A 25,587-nucleotide genomic window follows, 5' to 3' on the forward strand; every position below is an offset into this window, starting at 1 on the left:
ATTTAATGTATTTTATATAATAGATTTAATAATGAATAAACATGAAAAGAATAAATAACACATGGTAGAATAAAAGAAAAATTATTACAATTATTATTACATTAATTATTACAAAAAAATTTATTGCAGGGTTGGTGTAACATTTATGACCAATGTTTACTATATAATGAGCTCATTTGCCATGCACTATAAAGGGATTAGCGAATAAGAGAACGCGAGCGATTTCAGACGCAGCATTACGTTTACTCCCTCTGTGTGCCTGTTACAAGGTAGATTATGTTGAGCTGGAAAATCTGCATACATTATTCAAATAAACACACCCTCATGGATCCTTATGGATCAGCATTTTTACTTTGGATACTTTTTAAGTATTTAAAACTTTTAAAAAATGTAAGCATTTCAAGTATTTTTGCTAATATTTAACAAATCGCTTTATAACTAAGTAATATTTAGCAAGGTACTGTATTTGCACTTTTACGCAAGTACTGGAATGGTCACTCTATTCATCTGTGCTTTGAATAAAAAAGGACAAAGCGTGAAAGCAGGATTATAGAAGTTAGTGCCACGTACAGTACGTGAAATGAATAAATGAATAGGAAATCAATCACCTCTTATATTCCAATAAAAAAAATGATTTTATGAGGTATGAAATTAGAATTTTTTTAAACAAAGCTTTTGTTCCTCTCTGAAAAAAAAGGTCGGCTGTAATTCCCAGCAAGGCTGAATGACATGCAGACACAGAGAGCTTTCAATCACCTTGAATAAGTGTGTGCCTGTGACTACTTGTGTCAGTGGAGGGCCGTGCATTTGGTACCTGGGCCTTCAGTGGGGACTTATCTGACTAAATCCACCTCTTAATACCACAACTATCACGTCACGATTATAGAAACCATCAATACAATACAAAAACACAATATAACAACGTGTGGCATTACAGAGAGAGAAGCATTTCGCATATTAAGTGTAAATACCATTTTCCTAAAGCAAGAAACCCAGTTAAGACTCCAAACCTCTACACTACAACCTCAACTGTGCACCTACATCATATGGAGCAGTTCAGAATCAATATTTGTCTAATAACCTGAAAAAAAAACATTAAAATCTAAATAAAATACAACCTACTCATGTAGAATCATAATTTGCACCTCTCCTCAGAGGCTGTAAGCCAGTGGTACTGCTCGTATTCACTGGTCTGGAAGTGGTGAACAAACCCTTTCTCGTGCTGAGACTAGCTTGCTAGATTCGGGGTTGGCTGACCTCACAATGTCTAGCTTTTCTGGAAAATTTATTTTTAAGTATGTCCAAGACCAAATAAATTATCTTCCTCTGTAAGCATAAAAAAAGTCTAAGATGTATTAATGTGAGCAGAGAGCTACACGTTTTGCTGCTGGTACTGGGGAACTGTGGTTAATTGAGGGAAACATGGAATCCTATCTGTCTGTCTGTCTGTCTGTCTGTCTGTCTGTCTGTCTGTCTGTCTGTCTGTCTGTCTATCTATCTATCTATCTATCTATCTATCTATCTATCTATCTATCTATCTATCTATCTATCTATCTATCTATCTATCTCGCCAATGAGCTGCGCTAATTCAAAAGCTTCATTTGCATACGGCTGTCGGACAGGTTTGGCAGCTGAGCGCAGGTGATTTCCGGACAGGAGGAGTGGCAGGTCAGACCGGAAATAGGACAAGAGCTTTACCTGCTTTCAAAGCGAAAGGAAACCACGACCTTCATTAAGCGCATGTCACTTATTCGAGCGGTGTGTCCGCACTGTTCATGCCCGAGTTAAAATGGTGGTAGTGGATGTTCAGTACACGAAGGTAGCCACAGAAAACCAGGATGAAATAGAAGCCGAGCGCGCGCACGAGGACAGCGATGAAGAACAAGTGACAGTCTACTTCAAGCAGTAAGTGACGAGGGATGTGTGTGTGTGTGTGTGTGTGTGTGTGTGTGTGTGTGTGTGTGTGTGTGTGTGTGTGTGTAGTGCAGTTATTAAGCTCACCGTGCAGTACAAATGTTCACTATAAGCAATAAGTTTATTACATACCCCCACTGTGGATCCTGTTTAGTTGCATTGCTTAAGGGAATTCAGAACCTACAGCACGAATGTGTTTGCTGCTGATTGAATTCAACAGTGTTTGAATGGCGGTTCCACAGAAGCCTTATAATCAGACATTCTGCCCCAAAGCCTTCATTAACCCATAATAAATACACAAGCTCACCAGTGCTTATATAATGCATAAACGCTTTCAGGTCTAAATTGCCTTAGACGCAAGAGTAACCAAAGAAAGGTCTACTATTAGATCTACAGTTGAACCAGTTTTGCAAGGAAGAAAGTAAAAGTTAAATATAAGTTAATCAAAATTCAGTAGTGGATCATTAAAAGAAAAAGGGAAAAAAACTATCTAAAAAGAACTGCTAACACTTTGGGCTATGTGATGCTTTCATCAAACATTCATAAGCCTTCCATAAATCTATTATAAAGCAATATTAGAGGATTAACACCGGTGACTTGCTTATAGAGGAAGCTGGAAAGAAGCGAAGCTACAGGGCAGGATATGGCCCTTCCTTCTGAGAGGTCCCCGTGAGGCCTGATTGTTTAAACAATCCTGAATTTTCATCTGAAAATGAACGAAAAGCAACATCACTCAACATGGGAGTGTGAGAATAGCTGGATTATTTAGGGGGCAAAGTGGACTTGCTAGCTGTGATGCAATTGAGATAGTAGAGGCTCAGGATATCGAAGTAGAGAAAACACAATACGAAAAACATCACAGCAATTCTTATATAAGGTTAGAGATCAGACACAATCCACTCCAAAAGAGCCTTTCAGATGAGAATTTGTTCTGCCCTTCGGTTGACATGGCGATCAGGAGCTTCAACGAGCGATTCTCAATTCTGGAGGATTTCTGCGGCCTATATAGTTTTCTGTTCTCATAAGAAAAACATGACACAAACAATACAAAAGTGGAAGCCAACTGCAACATGTTGGAGAGAGTCTTACATGGCATACTTGCAGAGGATTTGGTTATATTTTGATCATGCATCTACCTCTCAAAGAGACATACTGGGCTACATTTACAAAAAGCAACCTTTAGATTTGAATGGAAACGGTACTAAACATTGTTCTTACTCTGCTCTTAACACTTCCCAACACCATTGCATCTGAAGAGAGACGTCTTTCAGCTGACTTAAACATACTGCATGTCGACGACGAGTCGAGAGATGCTCTCAGCGCTGAATCCAATTTCAATCGAAGGCAACAGTCGAAAGTCTTTGGATATATTTGCAATATTTGCTTCAATTAAGGCACATTAGCAGCACGTTTAACAGAAAAAGAGTGCTTTGTTTCTTCATTTCATGTACTATGTGTTTTGACTACATTGTTTAATAATGGGTAACATGAAAACATAACAAAAATCTGTCAGAAAAGCCCCATGAATTTATTGTGCATGGGGTCCCCCAAATAATTGCCTCTGCAGCGATGATCTTCATAAAGTATTCAGTACGATTATAACTCATTAACTTATGTAATTAAATGATCAATTATTTGATTATTGTTTTTTTACATATATAAGCGTATCGATGTTCCATTGATTTGCCTGCCTTTCTAGAGCTTGCACAATTTTACAAATAGCTAATAGAAGTCCATTGGGTCAAGAGTCACTCTGGACCATGCTTACAATAAGAACTCTTTCTATTTGAGTCGGATCTGTAGATGGAACAATTCATTGCAGAATTGTAAAATTTTAGGGTTTTTTTTTCCACACCATATTTGTCTAGTTTTAAAATATCCAGCAACCATCAAATCTTGTTTTATGGTTACAGCAACTGTAATTTTAATATACACCGACCAGGCATAAAATTAGGACCACCTGCTTCATATTGTGTTGGTCTCCTTATTTCTTCCAAAACAGTTGGAAGACCCATCGGGCGTTAACAGCATTAACTTTTTCAGAAATTCAGCAAAAGAGCTACATGAGCTAACCTTCGCTCCCCATGTGCATCCATGAGCCGTGGTCCAGTTCACCACTGTTCCTTCCTTGGACCACTTTCGATAGATACTGACCACTGCAGACATGGAACATCCTACAAGAGCCTCAGTTTTGGGGATGCTCTGACCCAGTCGTCTAGACATCACAATTTGGCCCTTGTCAGACACGCCTCAAATCCTTTCACCTGCCCATTTTTCCTGCTTCTAGCACGTCAACTTTGAGGACAAAATTTTCACTTGCAGCCTAATATACTAACAGGTGCCATGATGAAGAGATAATCCATGTTATTCACTCACCAGTCATTATGTTTTATAATGTTATGTCTGAACGGTGTATGGCCACTTTTCTATGGACACCTGACCATCACACCTGTATTCACCAAACGTAAAAAAGTTGAAAGTCCACAGGTGTCAAAGTCTAGTCTTTGCATTACAATGTCCTTTCTAAGATGAACATGTTCCAGCATTACAACATGCACAGCTACATGAATACACCATTTGCCAAGATTGGAGTGGAAGAACTCGATTGAACCCTGAATTTTACCTCACTGTACACCTTGAATAACAAGCCTCTTACCTGATATAAAATGCTCAGTAATGCCACAGCCGCACTCCTCAATTTAGTGGAAAGCGCCAGCAAAATGTAGACTGTTAACGTAGTAAAGAGGGGCCAACTCACTTTTAATATCCACAGTTTGTAATGGGAAACTTTTGTCCCTGTAATAAAAAGCATTTATGGCATTAATCCAGAGCAACTTACAATGATCTTATATATATATATATATATATATATATATATATATATATATATATATATATATATATATATATATATATATATATATATATATATAAATAAAACTGAGCAGTTGAGGGATAAGAGCCTTGTTTAAGGGCCCAGCCGTGGCATCTTGGTGGTGCTGGGATTTGCTTCTGATCAGAAGACCACTGAGCTACCACTTCCCTTATGACTACATATAGTGTGTCTGTGAAAAAAGAAATTACAGTAAAGCCTGTGTAATCAAGTGTGTCTAAATATGAGAAAAGGCTTCAACTCACAGTTCAAGGTTATTGCTTCTAGCATGCAATTCGTTTGTTGCTACTTACAGTACATCTGTGAGATTCAGAATAAAGATTCATGTATTCACATATTCAAAAATATTTACTGATTCTAAATACATTTAAAACCAATTAACACCATAAAAATACATCAATTATATATTATTTATTTTAATATCCTCTAAACTAAAATGATAATTATGCATTCGTAACAGTATTAGGAAGCACTATGTATAGCCTCTACACCTTTACTTATTTAAGGAGCTCATATATCAGTGGAATGAATGGGAATAGTATGGATACATCACGACTAGGCTATAATCAAAGAATAATAAAGGGAGACTGGGGTAAAAAATTTTAATATCAGTTTTGCACAGTACTCATCCTGATATTCATGATTCTGCAAAGTCCTCCTGTATTACATTACTAATGGTAATTGGTAGATTTTATTTAAGATTTTTTAAAGATAAAATCTTCAGACATGCTTAATAAAAGGTTTATGAATGTAGGTACGCCACTGAATAATTGACCTTACTGAATAATCCTACTGAATAATTCACTGAAAACCTGTCATAGCCTCACAGTGAACTAGTGTAATATACTACTCTTTGCATGGCATGTTGGTGCAAAATGATGAATAGCCTATTTTTATTTATTTTTTTGTAAATGATGCATTTATTACTTGAAGTATTGTCACAATAAATATATTTCCAATGCATTTCAATCACACACAACCAATATAAAATTTTCTTCTAAGTTTAAAATTGCTACGAGCTTCGTTCTGTTTTTATTATTGAGTCCTTTTTATTATTTTATTCAGATTTATTAACATTTTGCACTAAAGCTTACATTTGGGCTTTGCTCTCACTCAGAGCTTTTCCGGCTAAACTCTGAAATAGCATTAATACACAGAGCAAGTCTTTTCTTTCCTAATAAAAGATTAGAAAAAGCAAGATTAAGGTAGCCTGGAGGATTCATGTGAGTCCTTCAGAGAATGCAAGGCAGCTGAGTGGATTAAAGTGAAGGGCTATTCACTGAGATTGGCCGACCTTGTCATACGTTCCGGACGACATTACAGCAGTGAATTTAACTGTAGTGAGTCAGAATGATATCCTGCAGAAGATGTAGTTTGTTGCACACCTTTTTGTAAATATAAGAAATGCACAAGACTCTCTAGAAATTATCTAAAATGTTAGATAATGGTAGGTTTGCCCGATGCAGAGTTGAGCAGCTGTTATGGGGTAACCTAGTCTGTCTATGCCTGCATATAAAATTTCATCAATATATTGCACTGCCTATAGGACTTAGTAACCCCTAACCCTAACCCCTAACCCCTTTGTGTATATATATATATATATATATATATATATATATATATATATATATATATATATATATATATATATATATATATATATATATATATATATGTGTGTGTGTGTGTGTGTGTGTGTGTGGGTGGCAAGTGTAATGTTGTCTCACTAGATTATTGAATTTACAATTAACTAATGGTAGGCAGAAGCAGAAAGTAAATCACATGGCAACTGCATAATCTCTTTTATTATCAACGCACACAACACACACAAGCAAATCCACTACATTATATATTTCATTTAATTAAATTTCATCTTCTCCCGCTTATTCGTAATTCGGGTCGTGGGGGCAGATTCCCTAAGATTGTCTAAGCAGATTCCCCAGACACTTCTCCGTGTCCCGGGATCGGGCTGTCAAGGCCCCCGCCTTCGACTGCTGCCCAATCCTCTCAGCACCGGTCCCTTACGGTCCCTCCTGCAGGTGGTGAGCGCACGGGAAGGCGGCCCCACGTCGCTCCGACGTCACGGTCCTTGATTTATTTTTCTCGTAAGGGTCCCCTGGAGCATAGAGGGTTAAGGGCCTTGCTCGAGGGCCCAAGAGTGGCAGCTTGGCGATACCGGGGCTTGAACCCCAGACCTTCCGATCGGTAACCCAGCGCCTTAACCGCTGGATCCACCTCTCCCCCCTTATATATATAATGTAGTTGTTCTGTGAGCAACAGTATAGTTTTATGCTGAAGAAGAGCGCCACAGATGCATTATTTGCTTTGAGAATGTTGATGGAGAAGTATAGAGAAGGTCAGAAGGAGTTGCATTGTGTGTTTTTGGATTTAGAGAAAGCGTACAACAGGGTGGAGAGAGGAGTTGTGGTTTGTATGAGGAAGTCAGGTGTGTCAGAGAAGTATGTGAGGGTGGTGCAGGACATGTATGAGGACAGTGTGACAGCAGTGAAGTGTGCAGTAGGAACGACAGACTGGTTCAAGGTGGAGGCTGGACTGCATCAAGGATCGGCGCTGAGCCTTTTCCTGTTTTCAGTAGTGAATGAAAGGTCAGACAGGAGTCTCCATGGACTATGATGTTTGCGGATGATATTGTGATTTGTGGTGAGAGTAGGGATCAGGTTGAGAAGAGCCTGGAGAGGTGGAGGTACGCGCTGGAGAGAAGGGGAATGAAAGTCAGTAGTAGTAAGACAGAGTACATGTGTGTGAATGAGAGGGAGGGCAGTGGAGTGGTGCGGTTGCAGGGAGAAGAGGAGGAGAAGGAGGAGTTCAGGTACCTAGGGTCAACAGTGCAAAGTAATAGAGAGTGTGCTAGAGAAGTGAAGAAAAGAGTGCAGGCAGGGTGGAGTGGGTGGAGAAGAGTGATAGCAGGAGTGATTTGTGATGGAAGAGTATCTGCGAGAGTGAAAGGAAAATGTTTAGGACTGTGGTAAGACCTGAGATGTTGTATGGAATAGAGACAGTGGCAATGAGTAAAAGACAGGAGGTGGAGCTGGAGGTAGCAGCACTGAAGATGTTGAGGTTGTTGGGAGTGATGAGGATGGACAGGATTAGAAATGAGTTTATTAGAGAGACAGCACATGTAGAACGTTTTGGAGAAAATGTGAGGGAGGTGAGATTGAGATGGTTTGGACATGTGCAGAAGAGGGACATGGGGTATATCGCTAGGAGAATGTTGAGGATGGAGTCACCAGGAAGGAGGTAAAGAGGAAGGCTAAGGAGGAGGTTCATGGATGTGGTGAGGGAAAACATGCAGGTAGTTGGTTTGTAAGAGGCTGATGTAGATGACAGGAGGGGTATGAAGACGGATAATCCGCTGTGGCGACTTCTAATGGGAGAAGCCGAAAGAAGAAGAAGTTGTATTCGGGATTTTTGACTCAGTTTCTTTTTCATTTAAAGCAATTCTTCCTTATCATATGACAGCTGGCAATCAGAATGTAATAAAGGCTTTTGCAGAAAGGCAGCAAAAACTGCTACATGGTTTTGAAATACTGTTAATGCAATGTCCCACGGTAGCTGAATGTGTTTGAAGTGCTAACTAAAGAGCTCACAGAAACCCATGATTGTCTAGAATGACTTTCATTGGCATGGGACAGACCACGGGCGGTTTTGCTTTCTAAACCTCTGGGCCACAGATTTGTTGTATTTTGGCGTACCTTTTATGATGATGTTCTGTTATAAAGTTATAAAGAAAACAGTGTAAACAGTGGCCTTGTGAAAGGAATGTAATAAGGGCTTTGTAGATTGGATGTTTAGCCAGGTGAGACTGATGGCAAACAGTCTGTACACTATTTATTACAATAATGTGCCATTTCTGTCTAAACCGATGACTGATGTAGTTTGTAACTAGTGTTTTTTGAGAAGTATCTCTTGTGAATGATTAATTATTGTGCATTATTTGTATCTCCAAAACTCCCTCCAAACGGTGTTTCCTCCTGTACTATCTGACATTATAATACAGCATGTATTTATGCAGTAATTATATAACATTTACATAACTACGAACAATTAAAAAGTGTTGTGTGTCATTCATTAATAAATTGTAGGTTGAATTTGTTGGCTATTCTCTGTAGAGTGAGCAAAATAACACAGATCAGCAAAACTATTATTTATATATATATATATATATATATATATATATATATATATATATATATATATATATATATATATATATATATATATATATATATATAATCCATTCTGTATATTTCTTTCAGGTCTAAAGATAGACTGCAGGAAACAACAGGAAAGAGGCTCACATGTTTCCGTGTCTCAGTGGCTCTGGTTCTGCTGGGTATCGTCTCAGTGTTTGCACTTCTTCAGTGGTATGATTGGTGGCCTGATCCTAAAGGGTTTTACAATGCAGAAAGGAATACGAAGAACATTCCAAAGGAACAGGAAGAACATCATCATGACACCGCCATAGATGATGATGATGATCATAAAAACGGAGAAGAACCTCACCACCATGTGCACACTGCACTGTTCCACCATGCTGTTGTCTTGACAGCTTCCGGTTTGGATATTTTTTTCTAGCATTAGTGCATTTGTGCCAATCAACATACATTTTAAGTCGGTTTAGCTTCTGACTGTTTTAACGAGGCAATGTTGTTGCTATGTGCAGCCAACTGTTCCAGCATTGGTAAGACACTTCTCCAGGAGGGAGGAAACGTGGTGGATGCAGCTATCGCTTCGCTGCTTTGCTTGGGAGTCGTCCACCCACACACAGCTGGAGTGGGTTAGTGAAATATCATTCATTTACCATCTATGAAAATTAAAATACAGTGGAACCCGGTTATGTCGATGTCCTAGGGGGTCGGCAAAAAGCATCGAGGTAACTGATGATCGAGATAAACGAAAATCAAAATGGCGGCAGTATATTAACGTGCTTGAAATGTCTTTATGCACATGATGTGCGTTAATAAATGAGAATGTGCATGCACGTGTTTTTAAAGGTTTTTTTTTTTTTACACAACAGCGTTGCTGCGATTTGTTTGATGAAGGCATGCTATAAAAACACATACAGTACATGTTTATCTGTCATGAATCCACCTGCCACGCCCCCTTCGGCGCCCCCTTCAGCGTGTCAGGTGCTTTCTCGGCCGCTTTCTCTGAAGCTCCCGGCTTCAATCGCGCACATATGGTGCTCGTTTAGCATCATCACCAGCTCCTATTTAAACTTTCACACTCTCACTGTCCGTTATTGTTGGTATATGTTGTTCACGGCGGTCGTTGTTATCGCTCATGCGTATCCTGGTACGTGACTTCCCACCGGCACTCTCTCAACGGCTGCGCTTTTCTTCCCAAAGCGCATCGCGGATTCCCCCCCGATCCTGCCGGTGTTCATTCTATGCTTTTGCTCATCCCACGTTCCCTCCCGTTCATCGCATAACATTTAACAACAAAAGGCACATGTGCACTAACTAACAGCAGAGATTCACCAGTATACAATACAACACCTGTAGCATCTGTAAGGTTTGATTTTTCCGCCACTTTCGCGAGTTCTTCTGCGGCTGCACCGAGATAACCGACGTTAAATGGCAAAATTTCCCCCCCTTGTGCTTGAGATATCAGGGATCGGCGACAAAAAAAAAAGTCGATAGACATAATCGATAAAAAATGCGAGAATTTGCCGGTTCCACTTCAAAAACGTCGACTTAATAGGGTTGTCGAGGTAACCGAGGGCAGTAACCGGGTTCCACTGTAGTACAATATTATGGAGTGCTAATGTATTTCATACACGCTCGTGTTCACAATAGGTTTCTGTTTATGATTATAAATATAAGTTGAACATTTAAAGCAGTCAATTGTAAAATAATATAAGCTAGACATTTGGTCCTCTCTAACACACGGGCATTTTTATTCGAGGCAGTATGAGCAGACATTTTCTTTGTGGTTTTATTTTCAGTCAGGAGTAATATTTGGATTTAAAACATGCAAATGGCTATGCCCATAATGAATTTTGTTTGCACCAATTTTTTTTTTTTACAGCATCCTGCAGAATTCTTGGCACCTGTCATAAAAATCTGCAAAAATGAGTTATCTTTTATAATTTTATTGTTCTAACAAAAAATGATTGACACAAATATTTTAAATAAATGCTTTGTGTCCTCCCACACAGTGGACAAAATTGTTAAACAGCTTTTTATGTGCAAGAAAGGAGATTTTCTTAAGAACATCTCACAAACTTCAGCGAGCATCATCAGAACTAAAATTGGCATCATGTCCTGTGGTTACATGCACACTTTATGGTCACCCTCACCATCAGAATGTTTTGCAACAAAAGATGACTGCATAAAAAGAAAAAGCAGATAATTGATCATTTGAATGATTGACAGAAGTATTGATAGCATTGTGAATGTCAGCATTACTGCCTCAGCCAAAACTTATAGACGAAAGTTTGTAGATCTCTTGAGAATTTGTATCTGTAGTTTGAATATCCCATTCACCATTTAGTTTCTATTTGGTGTTATAATAACCTCCCCTCCTCTGGGAAGATGTTCCTCTAGTTTCTAGTGTGAGTTTGTTTTAATAAAAAGGGTTAAGAGGCCTGGAGAGCAGTCAGCTGTAGCAGCAGCTGCAGTCACTTTCAATTCATTCCAAACGTGTTTAACAGGATTGAGGTCAGAACTCTATAGCAGGCCAATCAAGATCTTCCACTCCAATCCATGCAAACCATATCTTTATGGAGCTGGCTTTGTGCATAGGAGCATTGGTGTGCTGGAACAGGTTTGGGTTTGCTACGTCAAGTGAACTGAAAGAACAATATGGCTGGAAAAGTCAGGTGTCCCAATATTTTTGTTCAAATAATCAGCATCAAAATGGAAACACAAAAACATAAACGCAAAAAACTTGTGTTCATCCCAGTTTCCAGACTGGAATCTTAGTGGAAGCTGAATTGAACTCCACATGCAAAAACCTGAAATCATTCAGTAAGAAGGCTTAAGATTTACAGAATTCAAAAGTGATTTCAAGATCCTTTAGAAGTTACATATATGCACTGTATGTTGGAGCTCAAAATATCACCTATATAGCTGCATGTTAATCTTTTTTTTTTTTATAGGCTATTTTATATTTGTGCTCATTTTCTTGAAGGGTGCCAATAATTCTGCATTTTTGCATGCCTTAGTGATGTTGAACTATTAGGTGTGCATTTGTATATGGTAAAATAATGAGCACAATCTCAAGTTGTAATGCATTTCTGGAGATTGCAATAGTCTCTGAAAGCCAAAAGCCTATTTTAAAGATATAAATATTTGAACATTTTACACAGATGCATGCATTATTCCGTTTCACATTACCAGTTGGACCTGTAATGGGTTTTTTAGGAGGTTAATAAGAGGTTGTAAGTGGCCTTCTCAAGCATAAGTATTATTGATTATTCAGTTATTATGATAATTAATGGTTTTCCTGTAATGAGTGTTAGAGTGGTCAACCTTGACTAAGAGGACACAATCACAAATAACCTGGGTACATTTGATTAATAGCTCTTTTTTTTTTTTACTTCTGATTATTAGTTATTCATGATTCTTTTTTTGTGCTTTTTTTTAAGGCGGTATATTCTCAGCCGTCCTGTACAACAGCACATCAGGCTCACTCAAGACAATACATTCAGTTGCACACCAAATGTCATCCACTACCTTCGGAATCCCATCTATTCTGCAGGGCATTAAAGAACTCCACTCTCACTGGGGACAATGTGAATGGAGGCAACTTTTCAAAGAAGCCGTAACGCTTGCTCAGGACGGGTTTCTCATAGATGATGTCCTTGGCAGGGCATTGGAAAGCCATAAGGAGGAAATACTCCTATCCAAGCTGTGTGATCTGTTCTGTGATGCGCCCGGCCGCATGAAATCGGTGGGTGCGATGGTCCAAAATCCGAATCTGTCAGAGCTTTTGCAGCGCGCCAGCCAGAATGAGAACAATTTCCTAGAAACGGTGGCCGTGAAATTGTCCGAAGACCTCTCCCCGAGCGAGAGGCCAGCCTTCTTAGCCGCCATTCAGCACAGCCGTGGAGAAATCAATGACTCTCTTATCATCGAGGGAGAGAAATATTCTGTCCTTTCAGCCGCTTTGCCTTACGCAGCCCAGATGCTATCTGATATATTAGAGCGAGTCAGGCAGCAAAGCCTCTCCTTTCGGAATGGTGCAGATTTTAACAGGACCTTTGCTGCCTACAGTGCTCTCTTACCCTTGATTCAAGAAAGCAACAATTCATCCCTGGATGAAAAGTACCCGGGCCTCCTAGACACATATTCGCTTAATACTCAAAACAGTCACATTGCTGTGCTGGATAAATATGGTAATTATGTAATTATGTCAGCCTCACTCAACAGCACATGGGGATCCGGGCGATTTTTGCCATCCAGTGGAATTCTCCTCAACAGCTTCACCAGAAACATCTCAAACTCACCTTACTTAAACATTCCTTTGCTTCTAAGACTCACCGAAGATGACGACTCTCATGATGACACAGAAGTCAATGAAGAACAAAATGAAGTAGAAGTTTTGGCCATTACTGGGGGGCTTTCAACTTTATTTAATGCTGCTCTTCTTTTGCACTGCAGGATTGACTTAGGAATGTCTTCGAAAGAAGCTATTAGCAGCCCTCTGGTCCATTTAGAGCCGGGAACATCACCTGCATTTTGTCTGTCTGCCACTTTGAATGACTCAGACTTCTATATGATCTTCTCTGATGGTGGACCTGAGTTCCAGCAGGTGGACGAGTGCTCAGATCATTCTTCTGCCATGCTTCTGCGATTACACGCAGACCACGTAGGCGCATTTGGAGCCCCAGCTGCTAATGCTCATATTGATGGATACTGACTGTGTTTTTTGCATTCCAACCGTGTCGATTTGTAGTTATGGCGGTGATGCACGAGAGAGAAAACAACTTGAGTATCGGTCATTTTAGTCCATCGGTTCACGAAGAAATATTTTTTACAGGTTTTTTTTCCTTTATTTGCATGAAATACGAAAAAGTAAATAAGAGAGCAACTGTCATGCAGTCATTCTAATGGCTACTGAAGTGAGCTCCTTTTAGCTGAGCACAGTGCACTGTACAATTTTGCTGTCTCAGACAACAACCACACATCATAACATAATTCACTGGTTAAGAATCTCTTTGGCGGTCTTAAAATCTATAATATGACCAGTTTACCCATAGTAGATTTGATGGCACTGCTGGCGTAGCAATATACGTTTTTTGATGGATCTCATGGGTTTGCTCAGATGTATTAGTGCAGCTACAAACACAGTAGTGCCACTGGCATGTGAATGAACTGCTGGAATCACATAATGTTAAACACACTTCATTTACATGAACTAGCTGATTGTTATGTGAACACATTTAGTAATTCCATATTCTTCCACAACATTGAAGTGCGGATATCTGGACAATACAGGTAAATGGATTGATCTTGAAAGTACCATGTGCACATTTAAGTGATCTCTGAACTATTACTCAAGGTTGTTAGAGGGCACTTACATTTTTTTACACATAGTTTGTATTAGGTTTAAATAGTGTTTGTGTTAATTTATTGTGCTCCCATTTGGTTTGGTGGCAAGTGTTACGATGACTACTGCCTCTTTGTAGTCCTTGTAAATCTGATAGATTTAATCATGCATCTTAATAATCCCAAGTCTCAAAATAGTGCAACAGTGCACTATATCATATTTTTTGCATCCTGAAAAGCAGAGATATCTGTTCCCTGCAGTTATGCATAGTGCATAACTGGCCCTGCTCTTTAGGTGGGGAAATGGCATTTCTCCCCCATGTGGTGAAATCGTCAGTATCTGTTAAGCCAAGCAAGATATCTATGAATTTGTGCATGCAGAAGAGGCCAGTTAGCGCTTCTACTCAAGCATGACCAACAGCTCAAAAAGATGTGACGGCTTCACATGCAAGCCAGACTAGATGTGCCCAAGAAGCAGCTACTTTCACAGAATTTGATTGCCAAAATAACCACAAGGATAATGAATTTACTCGGGCTGTCAAAATGAACACGTTGATAACACCTTAACGCAAATTCATTTAACAGCATCAATTTTATTAACGCTTGATTAATGCAGCGTGCATTCCTGTTTCTGTTTCCTGTTAGGTTCTGTTTTTTGAAAAATAAATAAATATAAAAGAGAAATTAAGATCGCAGCACACATTTTTTCACGACGTCCTTTTCTTTACTTGGATATAAAAAAATTTACTTCACCGAAAAAGAATTTTTGATCACTAAACATGAGATCAATCGTGATTAAATAGGTTTTTTTTGTCCCGATTAATCGTATGTTTAGTCGCGATTCAATATTTTAAACAATTGACAGCCCTAGAATTTACATGATACTAATGTCTTCAAACAACCTTTTAACATTTTATGTCATTATTTATTTGTGATCTGTATTTGTTTGTGTTAAAATTTTCATCAATTTTTTAGATTTATTTTATTATTCGGGAGAATGTCATGTGATTTATTCAGTCCAATTGTGTCTAGCTAAGTGTGCAAGATGTATTAGAGCAAATGGTGTCAAAGATATGACCTGCAGGTCAGGCCTGACCCAGTAAAGGTTCTGCTCAGGCCCACCAAATGAAATTACAATCCATCTTCTAAGTTGAAATCGTCTTATTGACAATAACTGAATTGGAAGATTGAAAAAAAGAAGCACAAGGCGGAAAATAAAATGATAATATATAATTATTTATTAATACTGTAAGCTAAAAAATAGATTCTGCATCTAATTTTTTTTTTTTAAATATCCAAAATAACCAATTAAAGTGTGAATTGTTATGCATATACAACCTGTTCATTTCTAAGTGTGAATAAACATGAGTTTCATTTTGTGAATTTTTAAACCGTTATTTTTTTGTAGTCAGTCCATGCATTAAATCTCAGTAAATTAACACATATAAAAGAAATGATTGATGTTTGTTTATGCAGCCATCTTAGCACTGGAGTGCAATTCACCAAAAATGAGTTTATTTTAGTGAGTCCATGGTCACAGGATTAGCCTTTCCTCCTAATGGTTATGGTTGCTGTTGTGTGATAGCAAGGAACTTGTGAGTAGAATTTGGCATAGAAATGTTTGAAGATCCAAGATTTCAAACTGAGAACTGATCTTATCTTCACTTGGATAACCTAATGACGTCAGCTTAAATATATGCTCATCTCAGCAATTTGTAAAAATGCCTCGCTTGTGTTATTAGCAAAGGTCATGACAGGACAGATCTTTGTGCAAGTTCTATTTTGTGTTAAGTGTAAATGATAAAGCTGATAGTTATTAGTTTTGCTCCTGACGCGCTCTCCACTATTCAAATCTGGTCTGTCTGCAGACAGACGACATTATCTTCCTACCTCCGGAGAGCTGCAGGCTTGTTACATTAATTTAGATGAATGCGTGCGAGGCGTGTATATTGATGCCTTGCTTCACACATCTCTTATCAGACCGCTGCCTTAGGGGTTATCTGCGTTCCCCATCCCCCTTTGATAAATCTTGATTTTTCACACTGCAGGTGAGCGGGTCCTGTCTGATGGAAAAAATTGCTTCCATTATTGCTGTGGAAGCAGAATCTTTTCCTTTCCTCTGATTGTAAAAGATGTGGTCTGTCTTTGTCGCCTTGCGCTGTCGGCTTCGGTTTTCATCCCTCTGACCTACTGTAATGTGTCGTTCCTCTATTCCTTCGCACTAAAGCAGTGGGACAGAATACATCAGGGCTCGGGATGTTCGGCTTTAGCATGCACCAATTATGCTTCAGGTTTCTGTTTAAGGGTGTAACTCGTTTTTTGGCTGGTTCAACTAAGAAAAACTTCCCATCGGCATGTTTTAGGATTCTGTAATTCTAATTATGATTATCTGATTAGAGCAGTGCTGAAGTATCATTGTAGGCTTGCTCTAACAGATTTGATTGTACTTCATCAACTACATTATGCACTGCTTTTGAAATTCTCATTATATGGGTTTTATTTCTACATGATTAACTTCTATAAATGGTACATTTATAAATGATCTATTCATTCCCCTCTTCTGTAACCTGTAGGTTAGCCTGAGTTGTTCTTCTCAGTGAAACTGTCTTCTTATCTCCCATGCTGCAGTGCTACATTCATACTGAGTGGCAGCAAATCCATGAATATTAAGGTCATGTTTGAATTAAAATTTTACGTCCGTCTCAGCCTCTACTGGAGGTCGGCTGCTGCCGGCTTGCATTCCCACTGAGGTGCTGCCACCCAGGTCACGAATGCCACATAATGAATATACAATAATATTACTAATAATAGAACAATATAAGCTTTTAAAGCCTCACTCGGGGATATGAGCACAAGTGTGCACAAGGGCCAGACCTGAATTATCCAAAACACTAAAGGAGCAAAAAATACCACTTACATAAAGCACTAAATAAATGTTAAGAGCAAATATTAAACGAATATGTGTAAAACTGTGACCCTTATGCTACCTTAAGGCTCTATCTGCCATTTATGTTTAATACAATGTTTTTATTCAGTTGTAATTTGTTTGCGTCCTGGGTGTTAATGAAAAGTTTCCGCCAAGTGGTTTCAATATTTCAAAGTTGTAAACACATCATTTGCATAGAATGTTTTTGTATGTGATAGCTACGGTGGCCGAGAAGTGCAAAACACATTAACAAATCCGAAAACAAATTAACAAATCCAAAAACAAAACAACAAATCCAAAAAACAAAACAACAAATCCAAAAACAAATTAACAAATCCATAAACAAATTAACAAATCCAAAAACAAAACAACAAATCCAAAAAACAAAACAACAAATCCAAAAACAAATTAACAAATCCATAAACAAATTAACAAATCCAAAAACAAAACAACAAATCCGAAAACAAATCAACAAATTAAAAACCAAAACAACAAATGCAAAAACACACTAACAAATCCGAAAACAAATTAACAAATTAGAAAACACTAACAAATCCAAAAACAATAACAAATCCGAAAACAAATTAACAAATTCAAAAACAAATTAACAAATCCAAAAACAAAACAACAAATCCAAAAACAAAACAACAAATCCAAAAACAAATTACCAAATCCAAAAACAAATTAACAAATCCATAAACAAATTAACAAATCCAAAAACAAAATAACAAATCCGAAAACAAATTAACAAATTCAAAAACAAATTAACAAATCCAAAAACAAATTAACAAATTCAAAAACAAATTAACAAATCCAAAAACAAATTAACAAATTCAAAAACAAATTAACAAATCCGAAAACAAATTAACAAATTCAAAAACACATTACCAAATCCAAAAAACACAACAAGTCAGACAAACCGGAAAAGGTAGGTATAGTTTGCGAATGGAAACTTACAGAATATTGGACAAGACACCTGTCAGTCAAGATATACAGGTGAGTGACAGGTGTCTCGTCCAATGATCTGTAAGTTTCCATTCTCAAACTATACCTACCTTTTCCGGTTTGTCTGGCTTGTCGTTGTGATTTTTGGATTTGTTAATGTGTTTCGTGCAACGATTCAGACAAACCGGAAAAGGTAGGTAGTTTGTGAATGGAAACTTACAGATCATTGGACGAGACACCTGTCATTCACCTGTATATCTTGACTGACAGGTGTCTTGTCCAATAATCTGTAAGTTTACGTTCACAAACTATACCTACCTTTTCCGGTTTGTCTGAATCGGTGCACGAAACACATTAACAAATCCAAAAAACACAACGACAAGTCAGACAAACCGGAAAAGGTAGGTATAGTTTGTGAATGGAAACTTACAGATCATTGGACGAGACACTTGTCATTCAAAATATACACGAAGTACAACTTTTTTTCCCCTTTAATTTATTTATTTATGTTTTTATTAAGCAATTAACCATATACAAGCAACTTGGCAATAACATGTACAATTTACATTACAATACACAGAACAGGTGCATAAAAATACAAATATATACACATACATAAATACAATTTATAATAATAATAATCAAATTAAAGTTTAAAAAAAGGGTAAAAATAAACAGGGCTATGGTTTATTCTGTAAATCATATTTTTCTATAAAGGACAAAAGATTCATTGCATTTTTCTTTCTAATCACTTTTAGGGCTGTTGTGAAAGAAATAAACTCATTATAAAATGGAAAAAAGAAAAAAAAAACGTTGGTTTCAAGTATTTCGATTTTGTATGTAAAATTTTCCCATCAGAAGTATATTATTAACAAGAAAGTCGTCTCTGTTATTGTTTATCACAGTTTGGGTTCCTTGGTGGTCTAGTGGTTAGGATTTGTTGCTCTAACCGCCGCGGCCCGGGTTCGATTCCCGGTCAGGGAATGCTAAAGTTGCACAAACAGTGCCGGTCCCAAGCCCGGATTAATGGGGAGGGTTGCGTTAGGAAGGTCATCCATCGTAAAACATGTGCCAAATCGTAAAATTTCTTAGATCTTTTTGTTATGATATACTGCAGCATCTTCAACATCACTGCATATGAATTTCCTTCCTCAAAGTATCTTTGGATTAATTCCAGTGTCTCCTTGCTTGCCAATGTTTATTTCTGTTATTTTTTATATTTAAAGGTGCACTAATCCAAATAATATAAAAAAAGTTTAAAGTAAACGGACAATTTTACACATGTACAAGAAACAAAGTTATAAGATTTCATACTTCCTGTATATTTTGACTGACAGGTGTCTCATCCAATCATCGGTAAGTTTCCATTCACAAACTATACCTACCTTTTCCGGTTTGTCTGACTTGTCGTTGTGTTTTTTGGATTTGTTAATGTGTTTCGTGCACCGATTCAGACAAACCGGAAAAGGTAGGTATAGTTTGTGAACGTAAACTTACAGATCATTGGACAAGACACCTGTCAGTCAAGATATACAGGTGAATGACAGGTGTCTCGTCCAATGATCTGTAAGTTTCCATTCACAAACTACCTACCTTTTCCGGTTTGTCTCAATCGTTGCACGAAACACATTAACAAATCCAATAAACACAACGACAAGCCAGACAAACCGGAAAAGGTAGGTATAGTTTGCGAATAAAAACTTACAGATCATTGGACGAGACACCTGTCACTCACCTGTATATCTTGACTGACAGGTGTCTTGTCCAATATTCTGTAAGTTTCCATTCGCAAACTATACCTACCTTTTCCGGTTTGTCTGACTTGTGGTTTTTTGGATTTGTTAGTGTTTTTGAATTTGTTAATTTGTTTTCTGATTTGTTAATTTGTTATTGAATTTGTTAATTTGTTATTGAATTTGTTAATTTGTTTTTGGATTTGTTAATTTGTTTTTGGATTTGTTATTTTGTTTTTGGAGTTGTTAGTGTTTTCTAATTTGTTAATTTGTTTTCGGATTTGTTAATGTGTTTTTGGATTTGTTAATTTGTTTTTGGATTTGTTAATTTGGTTTTGGATTTGTTAATTTGGTTTTGGATTTGGTAATTTGTTTTCAGATTTGTTAATTTGTTTTTGGATTTGTTAATTTGTTTTTGGATTTGTTAATTTGTTTTTGGATTTGTTAATGTGTTTTGCACTTCTCGGCCACCGTAGATAGCATTACATTTTCCCTTCATTTGAACTTGGAGATCTGTTCCAGCTGGATAATGCCCCTGTGCATATAGTGATCTTAATGAAGATACAGTAAGTTGCCACATATAGAGCTCAGACCACTGACCGAACCCCAGGCCTCCTCACCCTACATCAGTACCTGACTTTACTAATGCGCTTGTGGCTTAATGTGCACAAATCTGCACAACCACGTTTTGAAATCTATTTAAATTATTATTTATTATAACAGTAAATGGGGACCAACTGTGGAACAAGTTTTTAAAAAAGCACAAACCAATCTTATGGCCATATGTGTGTATTCCCAAAAAAAGCATTATGATTTCCCCTTCAGGTTAAAGGGGTCAAGCTTAATCATGTTTAAGCATAACAACATTCCTGCACACAAAGTGAGGTTTGTCAAGATTGGCATGGAATATCTCGAGTGTCCTGCACAGAGCCATGACTTCAACCCCAATGAACACCTTTGGTATGAACTGGAACGCATCCAGCATTCTGACTTTACTTATGCTCTTGTGGTTAAAAGGGGCAAATCCCCACAGCCATGTTCCAAAACCTAGTGGAAAGCCTTGCCATGAAGTGTGAAGGTTATAATAGCAGTGCAGGGGGATGGGGGGGCAACAAGCACATATTTAACAAGCTCATATGAGTGTGAAGGTCAGGCATCTGCAGCGTTCTGCTATATAGTGTATCTTTTACCTCAGAACTAGGCTAAAAGTTGTAATCTATCAAATCCCCATTAATTTTTGCTCATAAATGCATACTAATAACTCCGTCCGTACATGTACAATATTTTTTTGTCAGCTTAATGTCAATTGATTATTACATTTAAAGAAAACTTTTTATGGCATTGATTCCCTGTGTAAACTTGGAAAGGCAATACAGAGTGTATTTTACTGTCAGATTTGTGACATTTTATAATTAATTTCACCATTATATATAGAGGTAAAGTTTTCCTGATGTTTGACTTCAAAAGTCTTGTTATACAAGCTCAACAAAAACCTGCCACTTGACATCTCTCACCTTCATGAACTGATCGATTCATTTTGATATTACGCTTAATTTCAGAGCTTTTGTGCTTGTGACTTTCAGATAGTTACTATGGTTGATAAACTCACCTAGAAAATGTAGACTTGTACCTCAGAACTGTTTCTTTAATTAAGATTTTGACACTCAACATCTTTTCAACGCTGCTTGAATGTTTGACTTTATAGCAGAGTAAAGATTTCCTGTGTCACGCAGAAGAGGATGAGTTTTACTTTTAAGACTGCTTCATCTCAAGACTCTTTCTCAAGGAAAGCTCTATAAGAGAGGGTTGTTTTTTCTTTTTATTTATTTCTTTTTTTAATGTAGTCATCTTAGGGTTGTTCATTATGGCTCTAAATCTCTTTAAGATCTCAGTCAAGCTAGTGCCTGACAGTGTACACTATATTGACAAATGTTTATTTACACCTGACTATAAGAATTGTGCATGTATCACATTCCACACTTATTCCCATTTCTATTATAATAACTTTCACTCTTCTGGTAAGTTGTTCCATGTTTCTATTTTGTAATGGAAAACTCAGATATCCCAATACTTTTGTCCATATAGTTTAGCCTGATAAATAAATAAAATTGAATTGGTTTAGAAAATCAACACTTTTCACCTTTGGAATAAAAATTGTAACCCCTGGACAAAACAAATGGACCAATGCCAAAATTCAAGTTTTAAGCTTTTAATGGTCTTAACAACAAATCACTGGTCAAATAATACAAAAATGCACCACTGAGATTTTTCCAAGCCATCATTTGCTTGTTTAAATTTTGCTGTAGGGAACTATCTAGGAAAAGAGCTACACATAGGTGAAATTCACTAATCGTTTACTTGTACTCAAAGGTAAAAACATTAATGATTCACATGTTTAATATATATATATATATATATATATATATATATATATATATATGTGTGTGTGTGTGTGTGTGTGTGTGTGTGTGTGTGTGTGTGTGTGTGTGTGTGTGTGTGTGTACATGTGCAAAATGTTCAAAAAAAATTGCTTCTGGGATGTTTTGTTCTTTTAAAATTAGTCAATATTTGGTTGTGTGCCACGTCTGAGGCAGTCCATCAAGCCCCTGATAGCAAGCTCATTAATGGAAACAGGATTCATAGAACAGGTAGAGATCTTGCCCAATTCCTGACTGATGATTTGTTCTTAAGATCATTAAAACCCTAATATTTGACCGTTTAAGGTTTGAGAATTTTTTTTGCTTAGGAGTTAAAAAAAAAAAAAAAAAAAAAAAAAAAAAAAAAAAGCCCATGTTGATATGGCTTATATCCGTTTTTTTTCTAATTGTTGCAACAGAAAAGCACTTGACATATCATTAAGCGATGTACAGTCTGATCCTTTAAAATGCTTCTTGTCATTTAGGGCAGGGAGACTTAGCGAGCAAAGCTGGCTGTACATTCTGGGTTGGAATCGTTTGTCCTTGTTTGATTAGTTTCTGGAAGCTCATCCATACAGAAAAATGTTGTACATGGTATGTGATGAAGAAGTAGTACACTATATGTAAAAAATAATAAAAATTGTGGACTCCTGACCATAAAATTCATATGTGCTCCTCCTATTCCCCGTTAAGTCCCCACTGCTGTTATAATAACCTCCACTCTTCTGGGAAGATGTTCCTCTTGATTTTAGTTTTATGGATGTAGAGGTCAGGTACTGATTTAGGGTGAGGAAGCCTGCGGTCCAGTCAGTGTTTCAATTCATCCCAAAAGGTCTTCAATAGGTTTAAGGTCAAAGCTTGGCAGCAGGCCACTCAAGATCTTTCACTCCAATACATGTAACCCACATCTTTGTGGAGCTCACATTGTGCACAGATCTAGTGTCATGCAGGTTTGGGTCTCCTACTTCAAGTAAAAGGAAAATGTAATGCTTAATCATATACAATTATGTGCTTCCAACTTTTAGTTTGAGAAGCCACATGTGGCTGGAAAGGTCAGGTGTCATAATTCTTTTGGTTCATATAGTATAGCTAGTGGATGGGGATTAATAATATAATTTTTGTAATGAATTTAATCTGAAACTATTTAATTATCCTTAATTTTGGCATCCACTCTTTGAGAATATAGTAGAGTCATCTCATAAAAGCAGCAGCCTTGTGGATTTATTTGTTTCTATGCAGATTAGTAGTTCATCATCAGAGGATATGCATTGCCTCCAGCAAAAATGTGCTTGAGAATAATTTATTGACATGGCTGGTTATAAACATAAGCATCTGGTTAGATGCCTGTTTCTGTTTTCCACTTGTCAGTCATTCCTCTTAGCGGGGGAGCTTTGAAATATGCTACAGCGTCATCCCTGGTCATTTATCTCTGCTTAATTTCCGAGTTGCCATTTAGAGAGGCGTTTCAGTACATGGAACAGGACCGTATTGAATACACGTAGTGGAGTAGGATGTTGCTATGAGATTTATTGTCAGCCTGCGAGATTATTTGAAGCAGAGGCAGGCTTCTCTGCTCTTATCTGCAACCTATAAAATAATCTCAAATCCTGACCAGTATTGAACAGGAGTATGTACAGGAGTTTAATCAGTATGTGTAGATCAGGGGTGATCAACAAAGCCTCTAGTACATGTGGTTGCTTACTGACTAAGTGTGAACGAGTGTTGTTTTTTTTTCCATGCAGCCCAAAAGATAATTAAACATTAAACCTACTCATACATGACAGATGTTCCCTTAGGAAATGTATATTATTGGCAATAAATTCAGGCCATGGATCTTGCTTGCAAAAATAAACCACATATTAACACCTTAATAAAAATGGGTCACAAAACCCCGATGTGCTAATTGAATTAACAAGTGGCTTGACCTGGGTTTCATTCACTCCTTTTCCATTCACTTAGCGAGCGCTGAGAAAAGCCCCTGAAGTGTCCACAATCTTCGAAAATGTTGTAAAAGCAGCCTGGCGTTAAGACATTGTCGTTCCGAGATAAAACTCTCACTGCTCTTATCTGTTGTGGAATGCAGGAAGGAAAGCAATGCACTCAAAGAGTCATTGTTGTCATTGTAATGACGTCCTGGCTATGTGGAGATTTCTTTCCTGCTGCTACAGCCACCAGACCCTCTGCTAGGACAGACAATATATCATTTATTCATTTATACCTCTCCTGAGAGGCCTACGGCGGCAGCGTCATATCTCCTCAGTAGACTGGCACATTATGACATGCCAAGAGCATCCGTTAGAAACTAAATTAGGGTGTGCCATGTTCATGACAAACAGCTCATTTATTTATCCCTTCAGGAAAAGACATATGAGCCTCCTTAATACAGAAAAAAATAAAATGTTTATTTATTTTAGTGGTTAATAATGACCCTCTTAGACCCAAATCCCCAGGTACTTACAACAGGAAATTTTTTTTTTTCTTCTTTCTTTTTTTTTCTTTTCTTTTTTTTTTGCAAAAAAAAAAAATTCTTGGCCACATATTTGAATGAACAATCAATAGTTAATAAAATGCAATCCATAGTACAGTCAGATATTCCACCGAAAAAAAGAAAAAAAAAAACGACTATATCTTTACAATGGTGACACTTTACCTATTACATACTCATACAGTAGATATAAAAAATGTACTGTATCACATTGTTGTGTCTCAGTGCAAGTTTACTAAAAGAAAGAAAAAAAAAACTGGAAACAAAAATCTGTTCCTTCATAAATACATCTACTATTAGCTTCTCTACTATCACCCCAGTAGTACTTTTGGTCTTTTCAGATTTCAGACAGCAATAAATAATTACATGACACTTTTTTTTTTTTTTTTACAGTCACCATTATAGCAGCAGCAATGTTCATCTTTAAAATAGTACCATTTTCACAAACAGCAGTGCAACACTGTAACCACTGCAATCCGTCTGGACATACCGAAAAATGCAAAATAGCAAATAGAGCAGAAATCCAAGCATCAATTAACCACCGAAAAAATAATGATAAAAAAAAAAAAAAAAAAACTTCCAGTGTATTACACGAGTAGTCAGATTTCATTACATTACCGTGTTCACTAACATCAGTGCAACACATCACTGTAGAATTTCCTGATATGAACAAAAAGGGAAAAAAAGGCAATTAAAAACAACAAAATTGTTTGTATGTGTCCTCTCAGATTTTATCTACAGTGTGACAAGTTCTCTGGC

General features: G+C 37.3%; 1 protein-coding gene across 1 annotated transcript; it reads left to right on the forward strand.

The window, feature by feature from the left end:
• Window positions 1-1,643: 1,643 nt before the first annotated feature.
• Window positions 1,644-15,701, forward strand: ggt6 (gamma-glutamyltransferase 6). Its single transcript, XM_083526967.1, has 4 exons — window positions 1,644-1,905; window positions 9,085-9,383; window positions 9,492-9,605; window positions 12,420-15,701. Exons 1-4 carry the CDS (start codon window positions 1,790-1,792, stop codon window positions 13,691-13,693), a joined length of 1,803 nt encoding a protein of 600 aa, XP_083383093.1. The 5' UTR covers window positions 1,644-1,789; the 3' UTR covers window positions 13,694-15,701.
• The last annotated feature ends 9,886 nt before the right edge of the window (window positions 15,702-25,587 follow it).

This window comes from Silurus aristotelis (genome assembly GCF_946808225.1).
Source record: "Silurus aristotelis genome assembly, chromosome: 23".
NCBI classification, from domain to species: domain Eukaryota; kingdom Metazoa; phylum Chordata; class Actinopteri; order Siluriformes; family Siluridae; genus Silurus; species Silurus aristotelis.